At 36.0% G+C, this 26932-nt stretch overlaps 1 protein-coding gene across 1 annotated transcript in view; it reads right to left on the bottom strand.

Annotated features, from left to right (window-relative positions):
* Window positions 1-1796: 1796 nt before the first annotated feature.
* The window catches only part of FAT4 (FAT atypical cadherin 4), a 186833-nt gene continuing 161697 nt past the window's right edge, over window positions 1797-26932 (bottom strand). The window contains exons 10-17 of the mRNA XM_069557461.1: window positions 26464-26568; window positions 21355-21662; window positions 17907-17992; window positions 16798-16977; window positions 13637-13761; window positions 11555-11772; window positions 7246-7507; window positions 1797-4806 (exon numbers count right to left, since the gene is read on the bottom strand). Coding sequence (XP_069413562.1) covers window positions 2942-4806; window positions 7246-7507; window positions 11555-11772; window positions 13637-13761; window positions 16798-16977; window positions 17907-17992; window positions 21355-21662; window positions 26464-26568 — 3149 coding nt within the window. The 3' untranslated portion in view covers window positions 1797-2941. The remainder of the gene's footprint in view (window positions 4807-7245; window positions 7508-11554; window positions 11773-13636; window positions 13762-16797; window positions 16978-17906; window positions 17993-21354; window positions 21663-26463; window positions 26569-26932) is intronic.

The raw sequence follows: 26932 nt of genomic DNA on the forward strand, positions 1-26932 counted from the left end.
GCTTTTCAGGTGGCACTAGTGGTAAAGAACCTACCTGCCAAAGCAGGAGACAATAAGAGATGCGAGTTCAATCCCTGGCTCAGGAAGATCCCCTGGAAGAGGGCATGGCAACCGACTCTAGTATTCTTGCCTGGAGAATCCCATGGAGAGAGGAGCCTGGTGGGCTACAGTCCATGGGGTTGCAAAGAGTCAGACATAACTGAAGCAACTTAGCATGCATGCATGTTACCCTGTCAATTTGTCTTGAATCCCATTTCACTAGAATAATATTATGCCACTTCATTATTTCAGTACGTATTCATTTGAGTGAAAATTTCATTTCATACATTTCTGATTTGTTTTGTAATACAGTGTAAGTATTGTTCTTGCTTCAATGGAGAACATTTAAAGAAGGATGAAAGACTAGAAATTTTCCAATAAAAATCCTGTTTTACGCAGAAACTGGGATTGATTAATCAAGGGAATAGTAATTCTCTATCTCACAAAGAATTCTTAGAGAATTAGAATAGAGAATCTTGGCAAAAGATTCCTCACCCTTAACTCTCAGCTATAATCATGTTTATCATTTTACTTTTAGCTCTGTTCTCAATTATAGAGTTTATATCCTTGAGGACATTGAGATGCTTCAGAGTTTCTTGGAAAAAAATGATGTATCCTGTTTTGAGTTATGCAAAGCAATCAACATGTTCCCATATTTGGTGCATAAATTCATAACACTAAAATTCATAGGGAAATACTAAAATATGTTGGCTCATCCCAGGTGACAAAAAATTGCCCCAAATTAGATTAACATCTTACACTCAGTCCCTAAATCATGTTACATGAATATTATAATTTAGGTTATACTCACATTTTATTTTCTACTTGAAGGAAAAATAATCATCTCAACATTATTAAATAACAAAATAATTCTGGTACATATCTCAATCTGTTGTTATTAATAAAATATTTTATTTACTAAAGGCTTTCCCATATTTTATATACTAAAAACTTTTACAGATTGTTAAAATTTCTATTCAGTAAGAGACAGCCAGTGGGAGAGGATAATATTCTCAGCAAATATTAGGTATGGGACAGGTATTTAATTACGAAAAGTTCTGAGATTGTGACATAATTTACAGAAGTCCTGTTATTTCAGATACAGCTATTTATACACCCATGGGTTTGTTCTAGGCTCATCTTTTCACCTGGATTGTTTCACTCTTGGGTGACTATGTGAAAATAGGGGTTTGTCTTGGCTAAGATAGCATGTAAAATTTGTTTAGAATTTATGCAGCAGAGTGATCAATAAATTAAAGACAGGTATGCATAAGGAGAGTTTTCACTGTCATTCTTCCTAACCACCACTGGGTATAGAAAATTTGGAGTTGAATCCTTGGAGAAAATGAGACCCAGACATTTTTCCATAATTAGCTTTAATTCATTGCCTCTCCTATTATTATAAGCCTGGTTGAAAGCTGGCCTTTAGTGAACATGCTCTACTGGGAACTTCCAAGCATTTATTGCCAGAATGCTTAAACCAGGTTCATAATAAAGTCAGTTCCCTAAGACCCAACTTAGTCTAGACTCATTATGCTCTAGGGAAGTCCAAGAACTCTGACAGGTAGGAATGCACTAAAGCAACCTTAAAATATCTGTTCTGGCAATCATCCATATTCATGTTTTTAAAAAGAAAATGATGTTGCCCATATATCATTCAACTTGCCATACCCTATTGACAAGTGAAGACTTTTCTCAATTGGGCATGGAAAGAGTCTAGGAAAATGAAAAATGAAAATTACTCTATGAATGCAAAGTATTTTAAATAAATATTTTAATTCTATTGTTGGCATTTAAAAGTAGAAAGCATACAGTATGTTACAAATATCAAACTGTGAAAAATATGAGCGTTACATAAGTAACAATGTAAAAAAAGTATTTTCTTACCTTCCCTGAAAGTAAGAAAAATATTCAGCATAGGAAAATATCAGTATCAAAAACACAGCTTCGGTGTAAAAAAAGAAAAGTTTTTACATGGTATTAAAAAAAAAAATGACAGAAAGTAAGACTTGTTGAAATTTGACTTTACATAAATTATAAAAACTGGGTACTTGGGGTAAATGTTAAATGTTTGAAAACTAAGTCCAATTACAGGCTTTCTTTAGGTCAATTCTTTAAAATTTTCAAAGCATAGAATATTTTTCAATAAATAACTTTAAAAAATGTCTCTGAGAAGTGCTGCTAGGACCTCATTCCTTACAGGAGAGCGGCAGTGTCCTGGTGACAACATGCGGTCATTTTGTTCCAAGTGGAAACCTGATGAAAGTCAGAAGACCAAAACTGTTTACAAAAATGTTTTAGAATTTTTAACAAAACTTTGTAAAAAATAAAGTGCTGAACAAAATGACTTAATTTTAGTACCCACTGTCATGAAAAACATTCAATTATTCAGACATTTCAGAGCAACATTGAATACAGAATCTATAATTCTGAAAAGTGTTAATACTTAGTCTTTCATTTAAGGATAGGAGGGCTCTTTCTACACTTTACAAAGATGGGTTAAACCTCAAGGATCTTGCAATGCAAAATATAACAATAATAATACAATGGAAACAATACACATACCCCACGGTGAAGCACGAGTTCATTTCAGCAACGGTATTCATTTCAAAAGTCACAAATCAAACACTGGTAAATAAGGAAAAAAACTTTCCAAATGCTGCATGCCACATAACTAGTTACAAAATACGATGCATGCAGGAAAAGAAATTTAACCAAGCATATTTAAATTAAAAGAGTTGTTTTGAGTCTGTTTCAGCAGCATTGTGGTTATTATTTTTAACTTTCCCTCCAACAACCAGTCCCTACTGGCCTCTTTTGCAAATGTGACCCACCCTAGTGGGCAACCTTACCATGGTCTGTTTCTTGTTTTTTATATTTTTATAATGCCAGTACGCAGAGTTCACACATACTGTTCCGCCTCCCCATCTTTGGGGGATGGCTTAGTTGTCCCACCTTTGCCTTCTTCATTAGCTGCTGCTTTTTCTGGAAGAGATGCCAAATCTTTAAAAACATCTACATAGTGGCCGAAGCCAGGGCCCCAGTTCAAAAGGTTGTCCCAGTTGAAATTCCCTGCTTGCTGCCCAAGCTTCAAGGGCAGTGTGTTGTCAGCAACCCCCGGTGTTGCTGCTTGTGTGCCCACAGGTCCCCCCTCAGCCCTGCGGCCGTGATACCTTCTAGGCTTCAGTCTGGCTCCATAATTATCTTCATCATCTGCATCTGATTCATTGACTTGAGATAATTTGGGCATCCTGGAAGTATATACCATGGGCTTTTCCCTGTCATACTCCATTTCTGAGCAAGTGAAAGACTCGTGCGAGTCACTATCAGAAGAAGATTCTGGAGCTGGGATGCCATCCGCTGGATTCCGCGTTCTGGACAGGGGTCTTCTGCAGTCCTCTTCTGAAGAAGACCTCCCGTGATCTGCACTGCAGATACTTGGGTTTCTGGGGCGAGGCGTGTTGAGCCTCTCCACCTCTTCAATGGAGAGCCCTACTGGTGGAGAAGATTCCAGAGGGATCTGCCCAGTGGGCTGCTTCAGGCGACTCCCTGGTCTAGAGCCATGTGATGCCATGGCTTGAGGACTCTTGCTTCTCCTTCCCAGCCTCGTGGCATAGTTGAAAATGCCAGGCTGGCACGCGTCACCATGCATCTCCAAAGTATTTCCATCCCTCATAGGGAGATGCAATTCCCTGGCCGGGCTGTTCCTGTAGAAAGTGGAGGACTTGGAGAAAGGGGCTGGACTGTGTCGAGACAGAGGGTTGGGAGTAGGGCAAGCCGAGTGACTAAGGGAACTGGATCTCAGACCTTGACTGTAGGAAGGCTGGTATGTCAAGCTGCTGGCTCCCAAGGGCATGGGGGACTGCCTGGCAAAACCCAGGGGGCTATGCCTCTGGATGGAAAATTTCGGGGTGTGGCTGCGGAACTGCTTGTAGTGTTGGATGATGTCGGCATCCGAAGGGGCGATGCTGCTGGCATTGTCGATGTCGTAATGCTCTATTTCCTGCTCAGGTGAAGCCAGAGGGGCACTGGGGATGGTTTCTGAGTTGTGGGGAAGATCGGTCTCATCATAGATGAGGTAGGGGTTTTCCCTCTCAATGATGTCTGGCTTCGGGTTCCCTTCAGGCTGTTTTCTCACGGTCATGTCCTCCCCATAGGGAGGGATGTTGTCGGGGTCATCGAAAGCAACATTCTCACTTCCCTTTTTCTTCTTCTCCTTCGGCTTCTTCTCCTCTTTGGGACTGTTGGCCTTCTTGCTCCTGCACTGATTACACAGGATCAGGCTCAAGACCAGGAGGGCCAGGACGGTGGCACAGCTTCCCACGATGGCGGGCACAGCCCACAGGGGCAGGGAGATCTCCTCGGGGCCTGGACTCAGGACACAAATGTGGCCTCCAGGGCTTCCAGCCTTGCACACCCTCCCCAGAGGACAAGAGACACCAAGACAGGCCACCACCATCTCACATGTCCTCCCTGTGTGCGACTCCGGGCAGCTACAGGTGAAGCCGGAGTGCAGGCCTGGCTCACAGCTGCCCCCGTTCTGGCACGGGTGGGAGGCGCAGTCCCCGGGGGGCACGCACTTGTACGCGTACCACTGGTTGATGCACAGCAGGTCTCCCCAGCACGGGTTGCTGGCACAGATGTTTGGGCCGCGGCAGCCAATCTTCACAGAAGGATCCGTCTTAGAAATGGAGGCCAGGCTGTGTTTCCCACTGAAAGGAAGACTCTCGCCACCATACAGCACAGAAGCGATGCAGCCATCAAACCCTGCAGGGGCAAGAAGGAGCTGTAGGTGTTTTAGGGAAAACCAAATGCTTAAAAGGCTCCACTCATCTGGCAAAGGGAAGCTTTGCAATCACATCATGACATTTGAGAAACCACAACCTCACAGCCATCTCCAGTTGTAAGGCAATAAATCTGTGCCTGTTAAAATGTAAGTTAGCAAGATGTGTAAGACTGCCATGACCAAAAGGTGGAGCAGATTGATGGGATCCTGCTCTTTCTGAAGGTTTACGAAGGGCTCAAACAGGCTGAGTTTTCGTTTATCTCTCCTTTCATTCAGTCATCTATTGATTTTATTTTTATAGTTTATATACAAAGAATTACCTAAAAATCAATTTTAATTTAAAAATACTTTTAAAAAAACCCAAAATAGGCCAATAACTTCAATCATTAGCTTTTGCGGTTTTAATGGAGGTGATATTGCTCCCAAGGAGCTGAACATAAGTTCCTAAAGAACAAAAGAAAAATCTTAGCCATTACCATGGCTTGTGGGCTTCCAAAGGGCAGATATAGAATTTACCTGTAGCATTAACATTTCATACAGTAGTGATGGCAGGGATTAGGAAACAAGGTCTAAAACAGCTCTTTAGGGGATGGTGATTTTTTAAAAAAAATGTTTGAGAAAGACTTTATTAGACAAATATTTGTGTGCTAATACTGCTAACACTTCAGTCACAGAGTTCAAGAATATATCTTGCCACTAACAAAAAGGCGTGATTTACATTGGCTTATTTTCTTACAACATCCAAATGAATTAGCGTCCATATTCTAAAACAAGTTAAATATGTAAGAACTAATCAGGACGTAGGCTTTACCTTTTATGCTTTGACTATGTTACTCTGTCATGCATTTGTCAATGTTCCTTTTATTTGATGCATCATTCCACCCTAGTGTCATGTCCACCCCATTTCCATAAGCTCCTGGGACATCTGCTTTTTCTCCTACTCTCCTGGTTATCCTCCTATGAATTAGTCCCCTTTCTGTCTCATTTTCTACTAAACAAACACTGACTCTTAGAGTTACCCAAGTAAGGCCTTAGGCTTTCTTTTCAGTCTACACCCTCACATTTGCTTATCACATCCATGCCTAGTGCTTCAGTTACCTGCTTGACACGAGTAATTCCTAAAGATGTATCTCCAACTGGTCTACTCTGGATTTCTAGCCCATCTACCCAAAGGCCTTTCTCAAAGGTGCTCCAGACTCAGAGAACCCCAAACCAAAACCTTGATGTTCCTCATAGATGTGCTTATCTTTGTACCATTTGCAGTTTTCTCTCACAGTGGCAATACCCTTCTAGTTGGAAGGTCAGAAACCTCTCTGAATTTTATCAAAATCATTAACATTTTATTTGACTGTCATTCCCGATATTATTCCCTATCCCCTTCTTGTAAATCTCCTGCCACCACATAGTCAATCCTCACAAAATACATTGGCTAGATCACTGCAGTATCTTCCAGCTAATTTACGCAAGTCCCCTCTTGTCCTTCTCCCATGCACTTTCCAGAGTGTAGCCCCAAAGATCTTTATTATCACTGAATATCTAACTTTGATACTCCTATGATTAATTTTTCAGGTATTTTTCAGTAATTTTGATGCTCTTGTGATTAACTAACTTCTCACTGTTCCAAGAACGAGATCAAGATTCCCACATGCTCTAGAAGAACTGTCATTCTCCAACTTCATCTTTGATTTGTGACATCAGTCCTCAGTGTTGTGGGTCCTGTGATCCTGACTATCTATTTTTCCCTCTTTCATTCTCATCAATATAAATTAATTTTTCATTCCCTGCCATCCTTGTTTTCATGACAGTTTCCAGAGAAGTCTCCCTTTCTCCCTCTTTGGCAATCTCTTAGAATTCTATGTTCTTCCTCACATCATTTTTCGTAGGTTAAAATAATGTATTTCCTTGTGTAATGATTTGATTGATGTTTGTCTTCCTTACAGGACCATGCATTCTATGGAAAGAGTCCACCACTGTAGTTCATGCCAAGCACCTACAGGGCTCTGTAAATATCTGTTGTGTGAATGCACAAATGGATGAGTAAATGAATGAATGTATAAATAAATGTTCAGTGCACAAGGAAAGGATCAAAACATCCTGGACTGAATTATGAACTTGGTAGAAAATGGCTAAAGAAAGTGATGGCCAATAATTTATTACTAACCTTCTAAAGATATTTATGATGGTCTTGAAAAGTAAAAGTGGACGTGTCAATCGCTCAGTCGTATCCGACTCTTTGCGACCCCATGGACTGTAGCCCTCCAGGTTCCTCTGTCCATGGAATTCTCCAGGTGAGAATGCTGGAGTGGGTTTTCATTCCCTTCTCCAGGGAGTATTCCTAAAGGATGTTATCAGGCATCTAGCTACTTTTATAGGAACAATTTTACCTTTCTTTTGTGCCTCCACTCAGCACAAGCATTTACCTGTTTGAGCATCTCGATGAGCTTGATTGGGAGGAATTCCTCCAAGAGATATAGTGAGCACGTCCAGGCCACCAAAATCCTGAGTAGGGTGAATGATGTCTCTGTTATGAATTCTGTCAACGGACAACACTGTGGCTGTTCCATTTTTCCCAATTAGGAAAGTATGCCAGTGGCCATCAGCAACATACACCTCAGGAATATTTCTCTCCACTTTGCCTGCAATTCCGGCATCTGATGTAAAATGTACTTTGCCATTCTTAATCTGTAAAACAAATGAAAAATAATGTAGAATTAAACTATAATCTAATTGAATAAAAGCTGAAGTATAAAGACACTAAGACACTGATCAACTTAAAGCAGAGAGAATACTTGAGGAGTCTGGTTGTATGAGAGTATATTTACTTTTATTGCCTTTACAATTTTAAGTAACATATACCTTCATATTTAATAGGTTCACATTTAATAATTTTCAAGGTATTCTTATATTTATAACTAGTTTTTCAAGATGTATATATTCATTTTCCAGAACACAAGTGAGATAATAATAGAGTGAATACTCCTCTTAGGATAAGTGAATCACACCTTTTTATGATTACTTATATTTTAATGGCAATTGCAAGTTAAAAAAAAATGTTTAGTAAATGGCCCATGGCTATCAAAAAATACTAAAACTACATCCAAAAAGAGAAATCAGTGCTTAACTAAAAATGAAGAATAGTTGGAAAAGTAAAAACATAAATACATTGTTTTACCTGTCATCTATTACACACTGGAATTGTATTAAAAAAATCATGCTTATTATTTATATCATTTATTGAGATGACAAGTATGATGAATAAAGGGTGAGTTCTTAATAATGAGGTGTCTGGGCAAGTCTTTATTTTGGCTGTCTTTTAATATTTATCTAAGGGATATTTGGTTTCTTTTACTTTGCCCACTAGAACATTGGGTAACAGGAAGCTCTTACTCCAGTTTCCAGCTCCCAGGTTTCCAGTTTTCTAAGTAGACACTTAGAAAATGAAATAATTTATAAGCAGGATGAAAAGAGCATAATCCCGTCACTACTGCCAGAGGATAAAGTGGCACTGAGCATCAAATGACGGGAATGAAAGGATGGATCCGTTTATTTTGTCACTCAGATCAAATGTTATTTATATATGCAACAAACACATCTGGTAGAACTAAAAATGAGTTCATTTTTACTTTGTGGAAAATATGCCTAACATATTTACATACGTTATTCATAATGTAATATTTTATTAAAGCTGTTTCTCCAGATAATAATATATCCCAGTACTGAACCCAGGACAAAAAAAGAAAATTGTGGTTAAATGACAATAATATCATCAAATGGACAAAGTCTCATGAAACACACAGGAATTATAGCAATTCATCTTAGGTTCTAGCCAGGGTCCTTTTTGGAAAGAAGCCTTCCGAAAAGACTTCTCCAAGCTTCATGTTTCTCTCCTAATTGATCACACCCTGTCATTCTTTCATGTGACCAATTTCTGGTGAAAAGGTCCATGGAACACACCATGTGTGGAGCAGGATGAATAAGAATCTATGTTTCCATTACAACATTCTTCATGTTCTACCTCTCCCCAGTAATACTCTACCTAACTCTTCTATCCACCCTAGCTGTCAAAATATCATGTGCATTTTTTGCTTGGTTTTATTTATTCATAGATTGATTTGCTCATTTATTTATTTATTTTTGACTCTATAGGGCTTGGGATCATCCAAAGTCTATACAGCATACCCGGCCTTACTTCAAAACAAAAACAAGCAAACTATATACCAAAACCAGAATGATTTGGAGTAGATACAAAGCCCATCGCCTAACATTATTGCATTTCCAAATAAGGAGATAAACCAAGTGAGGGGAAAGAGAGATATGTGAAACACTTTAAATACAGTGTAAAACCCATGATACATAAGAATGCTTTTCTTGTGTTTTTCTCTCTGAATTTTTCTCTCCTTAGTTTCTTTCTTTCTTTTTTTAATCTGAATAAAGAAAGAAAGAGAGAGAGAAAGCAACTGTCAGAAACTAAGCCAAAAAAGAAAGAAGAAAACCAGGACCCATGGTCACTGATAAACTAATTGATAAGTAACAGTACATTCTAACTAGCTTCCTCGCCCGGATAAGCAGATCGTATTCCTGTCATTCAAGTAACTTGCCTGCTTACAACAGTCACTCTCTTCCTGTCTGTTCAGTTCTCCTTAATCACTGCTTTTTTTTTTTTTTCTAATCTATTTACTCTACCTGCCAAACCCCTTAATCTCTGAAACGCTACCTTTCAAAATTTTCATACAAAGGAAATGTGAATGGCCTGCATTAGTCATTATTTTGATTCAATTTCCCTTCAGGAAGAAAAGAAATCTCCAAGTGCTTGCTACCAACGTAACAAAATCTGGAGAAGTTGCATGCTGCTGTCCTGTTGGAAATGCAAGATTTTTATGGTGGTAAAAACGGATCCTGACATTCAGCTTCTTCCTTGAGGAAGAAAAATATTCTGTCTCTGACTTCTCCAAGCACATTGTTTTTGTATCTCTTGGCTTAAAGAGATAACATACAGAAATATTTCATATGTCATTTAAATGGCACGAAGACTTGGAAGAAGCTGAACAGATAATGCACAGACCTCAATGTCAAAGCCTCTCAGTGCATATAAAAAAATGTTTCTTGTAAGAATATGCAGGGCTACTGCTTTCTTTACTTCCAATACACTTTTCAATGAAAACTTATAAGCACCAAATAACATTAAACAGTGACTTAGGTGTTTTGTTTTGCAGTTATTCTATTACTTCTGGAACTGGGCTCTTTGTTTCAATAATGGAGGTAAAATTATAACTTGAAGTTATTCTCCAACTGGGTTAGGGCAGAGTTTCTCAGTCTCAGCAGCACTGACATTCAGACTGGATGGTTCTTTCTTACAGGCTATTGTGTTGTGTGCTGAAGGATATTTACCAGCATATTTGACTCCCAACCACTAGATGCCGGTAGTAGTGCCCCTCTCCTCTGCCCCCAACAACCATGACAATAAAAAATGTTTCCAGGCTTTGGCAAATCAAAATAACCCCCAGTTGGGAATGGCTAGACCAGGGAGATTATGAGAATCTTAGAAACATTTCTTTTTGTACTGAATATTTAAAGGTATATACAGGCTTGCCTGGTGGCAGTAAAAAAATGTGCCTGATAATGCAGGACACACGGGTTCAATCCCTAGGTTGGGAAGATCCCCTGGAGAGGGAAATGACAACCCACTCCAGCATTCTTGCCTGGAAAATCCCATGGACAGAGGAGCCTGGTGGGCTACAGTCCATGGGGTTGCAAAATAGTCAGACATGACTTAGCAACTAAATAAGAGGCCACGTACCAACCAGAGTTCTCTTGGATGGTGAGAAATTTTGAGAATAAAAAGAGGCTGAGGTTTAGAGGTGAATATCTGTTTTTCTTTTTAGCATTGTATCTGAATTGAACCTACTAATTTTACAAGCATATTGCTTCTTTCTTTATAAACTAAGCTTTTGGTAATTTTCAAAATATTGATATATCAGTGGAAATAATTCAGGAAATATGGATTTTTTTCTTAAGAATTTATTAATATAAATTCAAATAATTCTGCTGTTAATATAAAAATACAAGTGGAATTATACTGAATATATATATATATAACACATTTACAGCTGAGAAAAAAAGGTGTAAAAGAATAATGATAAATCAACCATGAAATATAATGTTGCAGAAGTATTTATTTAGAAATTATTTGGAGATGCTAACTGAAATTTTACTTACAATAAATTCCAAAGATATTTAATTTCACAGGTGTTACATGGATAGTGAATCAAATATAAATATGTTCCAGAATAAGGGCAGAAAATTTAAAAAAATTATTATTGTCCTGCCAATCAATATATACATATAAGTGTTTGGAATAATTCTTGGAAAAAAGGTATTTTTTCCATTTCAAAGACACTTTTTGGTTTTACTTTGTTTTAAAGTAGGGTTAAAAACAATATAAATTTTTTGTCTGGCAAAATAGATTGCAACAAATTCTTTCTTTGCTGGCCTACCCAGCAGTAGTCTCTATTCTAAACAAAAGTGTTTAGAAACCAAACCATTCAGATCTTTGTTACTCTGGCCAATGCCTGAGGAATAGTTAAGATAGATGATATTGGAATAGTGCCCAGCATTAGTCGGAACTCTAATGGATTGTAAAGAAAAGGATAGAAATTATGGGAGAAGTGATTTAAACCATGACACAGCAGGCGGTCTAATCAAATGAAGTCACCATTAGCTTTATCTTACCTTCACAGTAGTGTAATTGCTGCTTTCTTGGATATGGATTAAAATGCCATTCTCGCTTCTTGTCCTGAATTTTACTTCCAGACTGTTCACACCAAAAGGCTCCAACATGGCACCTCGGATGCTCTGCCTCAACAAATATTCCCGCTTCTCATTCTGACTCATGTGGTAGTCCAAGCGCCCTTTGCCTTCTAATGATAAGGCTGTGTCCGGGGTAATAGCTGAAAGACAACAAAGAAAGATAAACATGAATGCATCCAACAAGCATTTTTTAGAGTTTCTTTGGTGATAAAAATTTATAAAACTTAACAATGAAATTATTCAGGATTTGGAATCAGTGTCCCCTAATCCTCCTCTGAGAAAATAATTGCCACTTGAGAATTATTGTGTGAGTTGATTTCAAACGCTTAAATCTATGTCAGAACCATGAAATGTAAAACATTTTGTTACAATTATTCATTTAGAAAATATTCTTTAAAATATTTGATATATGCTATATACACTATGAATACCTGGAGAGATAGCTACACTTTAAAAATATACAGTTGAAAAATTTAATGACAAGTTTCACTGTGTTTCTAAAATGAATAATCTTTAAAGTCTCTAACATGGAAAATTTGAACAAAGAAGGGTACAAACATTCATATTTGCAACTAACTTTATTAGTACTAATAAGTATGTAGATTTAATTTGCAACCATGTATAATTAGAATATATATTATATTTTCATAATCTAATAAATCTTCATACTTGTGAAGTACATAAGTGTGTTATAGCTAACAGATCTAAAGAAAGAACATGAAGAAAATGAGCTCAAAAAGATTTCAGCAGTGAACAGTACACTTTAAGAAGGTAAACTATGTAGTATGAATTATACCTCAATTTTTAAAAAATAACCACAGGCTTTTCTCAAGTGAGTGGCATTTTATTTTCCAAATATAATTAGATTTCTACTTACTAAATACTCATTCCTTTAAAAAAATATCATGTGAAAATGCACTTCTTCTGTATTTTGATTTTATCCTAAATAAACACAAACATACCTCTGCTACTAAGATCTACTTGATCATAAATTTCTATTCATTCTCATAGCAGAATCAAATGACTACCTGAAAAGTGGTCAGATAGGTGCAATGAACTCAGGCAGTAACCACTTATCTGACAACAAAGCAATTTTATTAAAAAGATTCCATTAGAGTTAGTCATATACAGCCAGAAATTAGAGAATACCATTCTCTAATGATGGAGAAGGAAATGGCAACCCACTCCAGTACTCTTGCCTGGAGAATCCCATGGACGGAGGAGCCTAGTGGGCCACAGTCCATGGGGTCACAAAGATCGGACATGACTGAGCAACTTCACTTCACTCACTTCATACTTTATCACTGGAGAAGGAAATGGCAACCCACCCTAGTATTCTTGCCTGGAGAATCCCATGGACAGAGGAGCCTGGCTGGCCATGGTCTTTGGGGGCCGCAGAGAGTCGGACACGACTGAAGTGACTAAGTATTCTCTAATGAGCTCTTGAATATCATTAATATCTTATAATAATATTAGGGTTTAGAAACAAATAACTAATAAAAGAATTTTAAAAGTAATATTCAAAACCGATTTCAATAATTGCAATTTAAAATTTAAGTATCACCTTTAACTATAATAGATTTTATTGCCATTGCATGTTTTGACCTTAGTGTCCAGCAATTCAGTACTTTTACTTTTCAACCAAACACAACATGTTCACCAGAGAAATATCCCATAAAGGTAGATAATGCTAAACCGAAACCTGAATATAGCTCTGGTCTTGTACATTTCCAAGCATCCCTATAGGTAAAACAACTAAATGATATATTTATAAAATGAAAACTAAGGACATATTTAGTAAATATTTCTAAAAGGATTTCATGCTCCCTTGGATTGAGAACATGAATTAAAACATGTCACTCTATTTTACCAGTTAGTCCCCATTTAATATTTTCAATAGCATCAAAATATAATACTTTTAATTCAATTACATATTTAGGTACATATATTTATACTTTTCATGGTCATTAGAATTTCCAGTGGAAGATAAAATAGCTTGCATACATTTTTCACAGTATTTCCCAGTCAATCCTTCCCTGCAATGACACTGCTGCCATGACCAGTAATCTGTACACGTGCCGCCATGTTGGCAGGGACTGTGAGTACAAGCGCCTTCTAGTCTGGGACATCTAAAATAAAATCAGAGTAAAGACACATAAAGCACAAAGCCGGCAGGGGGAGAAATGTGATAACATTACATATAAACTTTTATTAACCTGTTCAGTTTTCATGAACTCAATTCTTTGAAACTTAGGTTGCAGCTATATTTGGAGCATCTCATCAAACGAAAAGCTGCCTTGTAACATACGCCCTGCCTCATTCATAAAAGACAAGATCAAGCAGAACATCTTAAACAGTAAAGAAAGAGGTGATAATTTCTTCTTTAAATTAATTTTTAACTGAGCAAAACTTCTTGGTCAAATAAACACTTTGGTTCATGTGCTCTCAGGGCTACATGTTTGAGCACCCAGCTCCTCCATTAAATGACTCATGCAACTAATCTTTACTGAATGGCTACTACATGTCAAACGTGGTTCTAAGCATGAAGATAAAATGATGAAAAAAATCCACGTGTTCATGGAATACTTTTTTTTTTTTTTCCTTGTGGGGAGGCAGACAAAAAACTTTAGATAAATGTGTAGTATGTTTAGAAAGAAGGAAGTTCTGTGGGAAAATTAAGGCAGGGAAGAAGGATTGGGAAAATTCGGAGGATGTTCCTGGATCTCTGGTTTAGAGGTTAGACAGTGAAGGAAGGCTTTGTCTTCATGAAGTCCTAAATAAAGTGAGAGAGCAAAGTATATCTGGTCAAAGATCATTCCAGGCATAGCAAAGAGCCAAGTGAGAGAGTCCTGAAGTGAAAGTGTCCTTGGCAGGTTTGAGGAACACCAAATGGCAGAATACAGTCAGAACAGCGATGTGAAGAAGGAGAAGAGGTAGATAACGGTAAGGAAGATAAGGATGCGAAAAGAGCTCTGTCAGAAATGGCTGGGACATGACCTGAGGACTTCCATGTTTGCTGTCCATGCTGGACCTTTGCTGAACACTACATTAAAACTGCTGAATAGTTGCTGCGTTGCAAAAAGGAAAGAATAATGCTGAGAAGCAGACTTTCTCTGGATTAAAGAAAATACACTTTCCCCTAGTAACAAATGAGGTGTGCTCCAGAATCCAATCATACGTGTAGAATAATTTTACTCTCCAGTCCAAAGTTTTGGTAAGTAACTTGTGTAAGCCTGCATTAATTTCACTCTTTCTCCTACTAAATAAACAAATAAACAAACAAAATGCTTGTTCATTTTCTTTCCAATGGGACATGACTTTGGGCTCCTCTGGAATCTGTGACCCTTAAATTCCAATCTGAAGATCCCAAATAAACTGCCTTTATGCCTCTTTACATTCCAGGTCCTTTTGGTTGAGGTCAGTCAACCAAGGGGAAGTCAGTCTGATAAATCAGGATAAGAACTGATTTCTGTTTTTATTTTCTTTAATTTTTTCTTTGTTTGTTTTATATTGGAGTAGAGTTGATTGACAGTGTTGTGTTCAGTTCAGTTCAGTTCAGTTGCTCAGTCGTGTCCGACTCTTTGCGACCCCATGAATCGCAGCATGCCAGGCCTCCCTGTCCATCACCAACTCCTGGAGTTCACTCAGACTCACGTCCATCGAGTCAGTGATGCCATCCAGCCATCTCATCCTCTGTCGTCCCCTTCTCCTCCTGCCCCCAATCTCTCCCAGCGTCAGAGTCTTTTCCAATGAGTCAACTCTTTGCATGAGGTATCCAGAGCACTGGAGTTTCAGCTTTAGCATCATTCCTTCCAAAGAAATCCCAGGACTGATCTCCTTCAGAATGGACTGGTTGAATCTCCTTGCAGTCCAAGGGACTCTCAAGAGTCTTCTCCAACACCACAGTTCAAACACATCAATTCTTTGGCGCTCAGCCTTCTTCACAGTCCAACTCTCACATCCATACATGACCACTGGAAAAACCATAGCCTTGACTAGACGGAACTTAGTTGGCAAAGTAATGTCTCTGCTTTTGAATATACTATCTAGGTTGGTCATAACTTTTCTTCCAAGGAGTAAGCGTCTTTCAATTTCATGGCTGCAGTCACCATCTGCAGTGATTTTGGAGCCCAGAAAAATAAAGTCTGACACTGTTTCTACTGTTTCCCCATCTATTTCCCATGAAGTGATGGGACCAGATGCCATGATCTTCGTTTTCTGAATGTTGAGCTTTAATGTTGTGTTAGTTTCAGGTATTCAGCAAACTGATTCAGTGATATACATATTTCTATTCTTTTTCAAATTTTTTCCCCATTTAGGTTATCATAGAGTGTTGAGCAGAATTCCCCATGCTATCCAGTAGGTCCTTGTTGGTTATCTATTTTAAATATAGCGGATTGACATAACTTCTGTTTTTTAAGCATCATTCTGTTTGCTGGTTGGAGAAGGCAATGGTACCCCACTCCAGTACTCTTGCCTGGAAAATCCCATGGATGGAGGAGCCTGGTAGGCTGCAGTCCATGGGGTCACTAAGAGCTGGACACGACTGAGTGACTTCACTTTCACTTTTCACTTTCCTGCATTGGAGAAGGAAATGGCAACCCATTCCAGTGTTCTTGCCTGGAGAATCCCAGGGGAGCGGGAGCCTGGTGGGTTGCCATCTATGGGGTCACACAGAGTCAGATATGACTGATGCAACTTAGCAGCAGCAGCACCTGCTTGCTGGTGGATTGACATACCACATTTTGTCAGAAAGAGAGGAGGCAAAGGTGGTACAGAAACTGTGGTTGACCAAGTGCGTGGACTGAGTTATTATTATCTGAGATGAGACAAAATACAAGGAGTGGGTTTGGGAGGAGTCCGGAAGGAAGGTCAGAAGTTCAGTCTTAAAATTAAGTTTGAAAGACTTGTTAGATATACACCCTGGATATTGTGTATGCTGTCAGATATGAGGGTAAAGTTCAGAGGAGAGGTCAGGTTTAAGATAAACATTTCAAAGTTATCAGCTTTAGAGACAATACTTAAAACCAAGGGCTATATAAAATGACTTAGAAAAAATTTTTTAATGACTTAATGAATATAGATACAAACAGAAGAAGTTAAGATGAGAAAAATCAGAGTATTTACAGTTTTCTTTACAATATTAAGAAATGAGGTTGCCATACTGATCTAGGATCCCTTGTGCTGCCAAAGCTTGGCTGGGTTCCAGAGGCCTTCCATTGACTGCAAACTCCATTATACACCCGACAAAATCATGACTTTCTACGTGTCCTCTCCTCTGAAGGATTGGCTCTAGTGCTCTAATACCACCAACTGTGACTCGATTAGGCTGAACATCCAGAGTCCTACATAAGAAAGGAAAGATATGGATTGGCACAGCATTGTAACTTAATTATACTTTAATCAAAAATAAGAAAGGAAAGATATGTATATTAGTATCAAAGCAATAGATTCCTGTAGAATATTTAGTTTAAGAAAGGATGACTGTAACTTTTCCTGGCATATATTAAGACATAGTACATATCAATGGAAAACCTTACTCACAGATGCATGTTTTCTAAACAGATACCTACAGGATTGTTAGATTTTTCAGGGTACAGAAAATTACAAAACTAGTGGAAATAATATTTTCAGTTAGTCAAATGAGATGTATATAACAATGTTAAGTTTTTGAGAAGGCCCATACTATCAGAAAGAAAATAAAATGCAGTAGAAAGTAAAAACGTTAATATTAATGTCAGATTACATTTTTCCTTCACTATGGAGATAATAAGGAATCGAGTAAGTCAATTAAAGCAAATGGATGATGTATCACTATTTCTTTTTCTCTCTCTGTAAGTATTTCTATAAAAATCACTTATGTTTTAGGTGAGGTAAGATTGTATTTCACCTTCAGGCACTAGTGAAAAATATCTGTCAATCATTGTCACATACAACTTTCAAAAATACATTTAAAAGAGGATAGGATCCTTATCCTAACCTTCTTGCAGGACCCTGGTCACATGCAACTATTTCACGGAGCTTCTGAAAGAGGATAGGCTATGTTAAGCTTTCCCTCCTCTAGCTTTATCCTCATCTGTACCACTTCATTTTTACACCATTTTTACACATTTTGTAGACTATTAACTTCTTGTTGTTTAGTATGAAAATCCTTTTAGAGAGGACAAAATATCTTCAAATTTTATATAATACTTAGCATAGTAAAATTATTTTAAAATATAATTTCACTTTGAATTTTAATTAATAATAAAGATCAAACTAATAATTTACTTACCAGTCATCTGAAACTGCCACGTTACTAACAGTGCAGTATCCTGCTTCTTGGTTCTCAGAACAAGAGTCCACAGTTAAAGAAGCTGCCTATAAAGCAAGAGAAAGAAATGTTCAGTATGAACTATATCATCCCTGTTGTTCTTTACAGCTAACACTATCCAGGACTTATTTCTGCATGGACATGATCTTTAAATTGAAATAAAATTTTGATATATTGGGTGGCCAGAAAGTTCATTTGGATTTTTCCAGATGTTATGGAAAAATCCAAATGAACTTTCTGAGTAACCCAATAGTATACTATAATAGTTTGTTTCTATGTGGACATGATTTTTAAATTGAATTAAAATTTTAATGCATTGAGTTGGCCAGAAAGTTCACTTGTTTTTTCCATAACAACTTACGGAAAAATTCAAGCAAGGTTTCTGAGCCACCCAATAGTATAATACAATTATAATTCAGATGAAGCATTGGCAATATGGACTGTGGCCTGCCAGGCTCCTCCATCTATGGAATTCTCCAGGAAAGAATACTGGAATGGGTAGGCATTCCCTTCTCCAGGGGATCTTCCCAACCCAGGGATCGAACCCAGGTCTCCAGTATTGCAGGCAGATTCTTTATTGTCTGAGCCATCAGGAAAACCTACAATTATAATACATGATCCAATTAGGAGTACACATTTCCTTTATATACCTAAAGCTAAAACTGTGAAACTATTACACTTAAGAAGTGGGAAAGTACTTTAAAAAATCTTCCCCAGCACCCTTGTTTCACAGATGAAAGAATAAAAATGTCATTAATATCTCTAAGGATATCATATGTTAGGTGTGAGACAGCTTCCTGGGATTACAATCTTAAGAAAAATGCTTATCCTACTATCTAGCTATTCCAAAAAACAAACAAAAAAATAGATGTCTAATGTTTAAAAAGTTATATCCAATAATATTTCAGTTATATTCACAAAAAGATTTTGGAAGTATACTATAAATACTACTACTGCAACCTATGAAGATTGTAATACTTATAATAAAGATAAAGTTTGAGATGATTTAAACAAGTCATATAGATGCTCTTTTCATTTTTAAGAATCATCTTTATAAATGGCATATTACAGCATATTTATCTATAGTGTGAATGCATTATTATTTATTATCATACAGTAGTAAATCACCAATATCATTTAAATCACAACTTACAGTAATCATTTTTATATCTTAAGAGATGCACATTCCCCTGAGAAAAAACCCTTCTGTTTAGCATGACATATTAATACTCCATTTGATCAAGAAAAAAAGTCATCAAGTCATGGTCATCAGGCTCAAGAATATGGTGGAATTCAGGGCTCTCCATACTGGGCAGTGGCCACTGGGGATGGCAGTGATCCACTTTAAGACCAAGCTTGTTGCATATTCATGTTGTTCTGTGCTCTGCAAGGCTGTTGTGATGCCCCTTCTTTGTTTTCCAAACAGCAGTGAAATTCTGCAAAACTTCGCATATTTTCACTGGTGAAATTATAAAGTTGATATTCAGAGTGTGGACTTTCACAGCATGGCTACTAAATAAAAAGAGGCCTGATCCCAAATCCAGAAACACAGAACTGATGGTTTCTCCTAATGCAGAACACCAAAGACTACCTAAATTTACTTGAATACCACAGGACAAGACTAATCCAACTTTCTCCACTTCTAGAGAAGAAAAATAAATACTATGAAAGCATTTATAAGAAGGATTGTCATTTGAGGTAAATTTTAATTAAAGCAAAGCAAAGGTAGGAAACATAAAACAGGGTGGTTAAGCAAGTTAACTAACATTACCTACAACTTAAATGCAAAAGAATCAGGTTTCCTGTCTTTCATTATGTATGGAAATGAATTGTTTCTTGAGTATAACATTTTTATCAATATCGCAGATGATTTTGTGAGACTGACCATAAAAATATATACTTAGGTGGGATTTGTAAAAGTAGATCTTAAATACTTCACATTTCAGAAATAATAAATAGGGCCGATTTATACTTACTGTGCATCAAATGTTACTGGCTAAACTATTTAAAAAATTTCCTATAAGTTAATTACTGTAACTGATTATAAACTTCATAAACTCTCATAAACTATGTAAATTTCTTTCTTGCTACCTTCTCAAAGAAATTATCAATACTATCAAGTTTAGGAAACATTTACATTCGCAATTTTATGTCAAGTCTTTCATGCCTTTTTTAGTTAACTATTTTAAATGTTAATTTTTCCAGTGATCTATAAAACTGAGTGACATTCAATCTCAGAAGAGGTATTAGGTTTTCATAATACAATATATGCTTATTTTGACTTAATTTAAGCACATTTCCTTTCAATTTATTTCTAAGACAAAATGGAAACACATCTCTATGTATACTATGTAAGTACCCATCCATTCTAGAGATTCCTAAACTTATCATAAGCTAGAGAGTCACGTGGACATTTACGAATGCTTTAATTAGGAAAACTTGCATATGGCATCATATTTTCAACAATGTTAATACTTAACATATTTTTCTTATTTTCTAAAAGCTTGGTGACACAACTCAAAGGAAAAATACTTGAGGGGAAAGTTTTATTTGAATAAAAGCTCATTCAATTTCATCTTCACAGTTAAGTGCACCTTCTCTTTTACTGTTGAATTTTTCTACCAGTACTGCTGTAAATTGAGATGTTTTTATCCTGTCTTTGCAATGATTCAGATCTGAGAAGTTAATGACTTTGCCAGTTTCCAACAAAATCCTTTTGAACCGTAGAAAGCGACAGATTCAAAATCCAGTAGGGGCCTTACTTTGGACGTATTCCGAAATAAGGGGAATTTTTTCCTCTGACTGAAGAAATAATGACAAGGGGTTTTCCCCTCCCCACTAAAACCTGATGACTGTGGTGATCCATTACAAATGAACTGAAATAGCTTTTTTCTTTTTCCTGTTGGGTATATCTCATGGTACCTCTTTCTTTGTCCTCCCTCTTGCTTTCAAGTCCTTCTTTGATACAATCAAAGAATGCTCACGAAGTTTAAAGGGACCTTAGAAGTCATCAGGTAAAATTCTCTATTCTACACAAGAGCCCATGGACAACATCTTAGCAATATGGATACCTTGTATATGCTTTGGAGGATTGTGATCTACTAAACCCCATTAGCTTCAACTCTCAGTGTTCGAAAATCACTATGGCAAATATAAGCTCCAATCTATGTATATCACCAGACTCCATGTTTGTTCTAATTCTGTCAGATTCAATATGACTGGGTACATCAATAAACAAGGGCACTGCAACTTTCTAAATCCCTGTTCTCCGGGAGATTTTTCTCTAAGTGAATATGTACAATTAAACTTAATTTTCACCACAATTCATGCTTTAACATTTCAAGTTTCCAGCCTGGTTGACTGGATATACAACAATAAAGCAAATTTTAATGCGGAGTGAATATCTTACCATTCCTGCTCTCCGGGCAATCACAGTGTGAAAATGTCCGTCTGACACCTTCTTCATGGTGGTGAGTTTATAGGTACCACTGCCTAAATTATAAGAGAATCTTAACCTTTCTTCAGCAATTTCAAGGGCCAGAAACTCAGCCCGATCCCCTGTCTGGTTGTCATAGTTGTAAAGCAATAAAGCATGACTTTTAATAGTTGCAAATTTGACATAAATATAGTTGTTATTGGGATCCAAGCTGGGGAATTCCATGTATGATAACTCCTCAAATCCGTAACTATTCAACTCGCAGTGTTTTCCAAAGACACCTGTAGATGGGAAAATTAACATTTTGACACATCACATTCAAGTAAAGATTTATTATATGACTTTTATTAAAGTATATTAAAGTTACAATAATAGGTCATACTTTTAACAAATTTTTATTACTCTCCAAAGAATACTGTCTAAATTTAATTGAAATAGAAATAAAAAAGATTTCAAAAGCATATAAGAAATGATAAACTGGTAAAATTGTTTTTCTTTGGCAAATTAGGGAACATATCCTAATTAATCTAACTATGCTTAACTTTTTTTTAAATAGAATTAGTGGAATGGAATATGTCTGAAGAGGTTTCTTTCCTGGAAAACGTTCAAAGTGATTTTGTCAATCTTTTTAAAGTTCAATATGCTATCATTTTCAACCCAGTTACTTCCTTCATAATATACAATTCCTGAAAACAACTTTAATTCAACTAAGGATTGTAAGTTTGTTTTTGACTAAAAACAAAATTAGTTCCTGCACTTGTGGTATTTTTGAGTCACAAAATTAAGAAAAGGAATCATTGCTTTCAGGGATGAAAATAATTGTCTAAGTTTTTATCTCTCTCTCTCTCTCTCTCTTTTTTTTTTTTGTGTTTTATACCCTCTTTGGGTATAATTTACAGCAGCTACTTTGAAATAGCTTTCTGTTTTTCTGAAATTCAGCATTCCCACTTGTTTGTGCTGGTTCTTTTTCAAACTTGAAAAATGAGTTTTATTGATGTTACAATGCTATGCCAAAATTCTTTTCCCACAAATATTAGTAGACTGTAGCAAATGATCGGAAAATTAACCCATGCCAATACATCATAATTCATATTAACTTGCAAAAGTTTCATTCCTTCATTTTGGCTGTACATCTCATGTAAATGCATTAAATTTAGATTCAGGGAATTGTTCTGCTAGAAGAAATCAATGTCATCATTTTACAGAATATTTAAAACTTGTCCAAGGTCATGGAACCATGAGAAACAGAGCCAAAATTTGAGGCCAGATCTACTGACCATCTGATTGTTTTGACTATGCTACATCTTATATTCAAATGTTCTTTAAATTAAAATGGCCTAGAATTTCCTTGTATCATTTGTCTTTTTTTCTGTAAAGGTTGAGATAATATTTATTATAAATGAGTAGGAAATCTATATAATTTATTCTTAATCATTAACACAAAATATTATCAGAATTATATGTATTATATATATCATATATACTATATATAGTACAAGGAGATCCAACTAGTCAGTCCTAAAGATAGTCAGTCCTGAATATTCATTGGAAGGACTGAGGCTGAAGCTGAAACTCCAATACTTCGGCCACCTGATGCAAAGAACTGACTCATTGGAAAAGACCCTGATACTGGGAAAGATTGAAGGTGGGAGAAGAAGGGGAAGACAGAGGATGAGATGGTTTGATGGCATCACTGACTCAATGGACATGAGTTTGAGTAAGCTTTGGAAGTTGGTGATGGACAGGGAAGATTGGCATGCTGTATGTAGTCCATGGGTTCACAAAGAGTGGGACACAACTGAGTGACTGAACTGAACTGAACTGATATATATGGCATATGTTTATTTGTGTATGTCATAAATATATCTATCATATAAATTTTATATAGAATAAAATTTCAAGTTTATATTAAATATATATTTAATTATATACAGATTATTTAAACACACAGAAAGAGTAATCAAAGTTAAATATAAAGGAAAAATAAGGCATACAAAATGAAGTAGATTGTTAAAGAGAGATTTTGAGTTGTTCTCTTAGGTCTCTTATGATTAAGTTCTAATAAATCTATGGAAATATACTTAAAATTTGAATATAGGTTACCGGGAAGATGTTCTATATTTTATTTAAATTGATACTGTACTTTCAAACATGATAGTATTTTTTATAGAATACATTATCTTTTTAAGGATTTTTGTTATCATTTCCAGAGAAATGTAAATTTTTGTCTTTGAAATCATCTTAATGAGGATTCAAAACTGGCTTTCCAAATGGAATGCTATGAAACAAATCTACATAAAGATCAAAAGAAATTATTCAAATTACTTTAATAAGAAATATCAAGTGTATACAAAGCTCTACACATACTTAAACATAACTATACAGGCTCTCTTACAAAGACTTAAGTACTTATGTTTTCTTTCTAAAACATAAGCTTATAAAAAAATTAAGTCTAAACAACAGCTCTTTCGCCTATGAGAAGGTAAACAGTGCAAAAGTTTTTCCAACTTCAAAATTATAGGTAAGATGTTCTTTTATAGGATTCACATGTAACTACTTCCAGCTATTTATTTGAAGTGTTCCATTTACCATTTTTATTTGTATGTTTCACCTACATTCAATTTATGCTACTTTTTTCTTTTAATTCTATTTCTTTTTTCTCAAATCTGTATTGTTTCAAGGTTTTTTGTTTTGCTTTGCTTTCTCTTGTAAGGCTTCAGTTTCCAGCTGACAATATGCAAGTTTAAATAATGTTTCTTTTGCCTTTTCCACTGGAAGGAATAGGGGCATAAATGCACACTGCCAGTACATGTGATCTGTCTCTATTTTAATTTATATTATTATGCTAGTCCCTTGCCCCTGAGGATCTCTGGTATGGTGAGGAAAAGGTTTACTTGGACCCCAAAACCCTTCTACCCAAAGGGCAATGACTGTTGTATCAGCTGTACTGCAGCAACAATTTATTCTTACTTATTATCAACTATATTATATCCTCATATGTACACATGAAATACAAAGGAATTTTTTAAAATGTAAAAACCTTTATTCAGTCACTTAAAAATAATTTTTCCACTCCAATCCCTTTATCTTTTCTTCCAAAACACAAGTTAAACCATGAAATTTGATTGTGGTTATGTGCAGAAATTTAAAATTTAAATTTACTTAAAATGGATAACCAACAAGGACCTACTGTATAGCACAGGGAACTCTGCTCAATATTATGTAACAACCTAATAGAAAAGGAGAAGAAGTTAAAAAAGAATAGATACGTGTTTGTGCATAACTGAATCACTTTGCTGTTCACCTGAAACTAACACAACATTGTTAATCAAATATATTCCAACATAAAATGAAAGTTTTTTTTTTTTTTAAGAGATCATTGAAAGAAAGAAATTTTAGGAGATGTAACATTGTGGTTATTTTTAACATGATCTGCCTTTTACTGCTTCAAGTGCATTATTAGATTCAACCAGATGATCAGTAGATCTGGCCTCAAATTTTGGCTCTGTTTCTCATGGTTCCATGACCTTGGACATGGGATTAGATTATTATGAGATTTTCAAGGATTTTTTTTTTTTTTAAAAAGAGGTACTGTGAATATCATCCTGGACTGAAAATGAAATTGTGTTATAGTCACTATATCATTTTGGGATAGTTTTTTTTTTTTAATTTTCTTTGTTTGACTATAGACAAATCCCTCAATTCCCAGGCCTCAGAACCATTGCTACAACACAAGGCTTACAATTAGATATTTTCATATTCTGTTTCCCTTTATCATTCTTTGATATTGTGTTCTAGAAAAGAAAAACTGGATAGTCATGGAATTGCTTGAAAATGAACTATTGTTACATTCACTGATTACTGTAGCTCAGCTGGTAAGTAATCTGTCTGCAAGTAATCTGTCAGTAATCTGGTTCATTTCCTGGGTTGGGAAGATCCCCCGGCTTCTCCAGGACCCACTACCCACTCTAGTATTTATGGGCTTACCTGGTAGCTCAGATGGGGAGACCTGGGTTCAGTCCCTGGATTGGGAAGATATTCTGGATAAGGGAATGGAAACCCATTCCAGTATTCTTGCCTGCAGAATTCCATGTACGGAGGAGCCTGGCAGGCTACAGTTTATAGGGTTGCAAAGAGTTGGACATGACTAAATGACTAACCACAGCACAGAAACCTCAGATTTTTTTTAAGTTCTCTTTTCTGCTATACATTGAAATTCACTTTTCAGGTTGATGTAACTGTAATAAATATATTCAATAAAAAAATAGAAAAAATCCTTTCCTCTCTTTCTTATGGAAAATAGACAGGATCTCTAACTACCTGCAGGACCTCTAGAGATGAATACCATATTATGGAGCAAAGCAGCCTTTAAATAAATGGGATAATCACCAACCTAAGAAACAAACCAACTTAAAAGCTTCCTGCAAAGCTGTTCTCATAGTTCTTGGCTGTCCCAGGGCTGGGTAACATTTGGGTGAGACCTGGAAGGAATCTTTTAATTCATTCTGCTATGATGAATAAATATGTATGTATACAAAAAAATTCTTTTTAGCAATTTTCTTCCTTAACAGAATACATTATTCTGAATTTTGATTAGTTACATGGTATTATCTACAAAGCCTATATAAAAAATGCATGTCAAGTTACCAAATCCTTCTAACAGAAAAGGCTGAATTAATGCAGAAAACAAATGTAAAAAAAAAAAAACAAAATGTTTCAACTATTCTCAAAGATTTTAGTAGAAAGTGATGTTAAATTGCACTTAAAGGGTTTTTCATTTGATAAGCTGTAGGCTAAAAAGCAGACTTTGATGAGGTTTTGTGAGGAAATGTCTTGAAGAGACAACCTCAGATTTAATTATCTTGGACAGATTATTTTTCTAGTAAGAATCAAAACAATATACTCAATGGTATTTCCATAATTAACTTATAAAATATTAAACCTTTGAGATTTTCCTTTAATAAAACCTCCTGTGTGAAACTATTAATATTTTCTTAGTCACTCCATGACAAAATGAAACAAAACTACTAAACTCTGCCAAAATAGATTGATATTTTGTATCAACCACTAAATTATACTTACCAAATGGACAATGACAATAGTAGGACTCCACACCACTTTGACAGGAACCACCATTAAAGCAGGGGTTACATTCACAGTAATTGACTGAAGATTCACACATTTTCCCTGAAAAGTATCAAATTCATTTTTAAAAATTTACATAAATACATTAACACCATTTCTGCATAACCATATGTAATAATGTATCCTGAGAGATCCTATCATTGGAGAAAAGAAATAAAACAGAATACTTGTCATGAGAACATTGGAATATTATATTAGAGTTCAGTCTTATTTAGTTGCCCCGTTGTAAAGATGTGCATTGTAATATTTAGGAAGTAATTTGCATAATTATGTTGGAAAGAATTATTGTTTTCAGGGAAATCACAAATGGTGAACATATTTAAATGTTTTCACTGAATTTATTTTCTCTTGTCGATGCCACTTCATTTTTTATATAGTATAACTAGAAAGCTGAAACTTTTACATT

The sequence above is a fragment of the Ovis canadensis genome, chromosome 17 (genome assembly GCF_042477335.2).
Source record: "Ovis canadensis isolate MfBH-ARS-UI-01 breed Bighorn chromosome 17, ARS-UI_OviCan_v2, whole genome shotgun sequence".
NCBI lineage: Eukaryota > Metazoa > Chordata > Mammalia > Artiodactyla > Bovidae > Ovis > Ovis canadensis.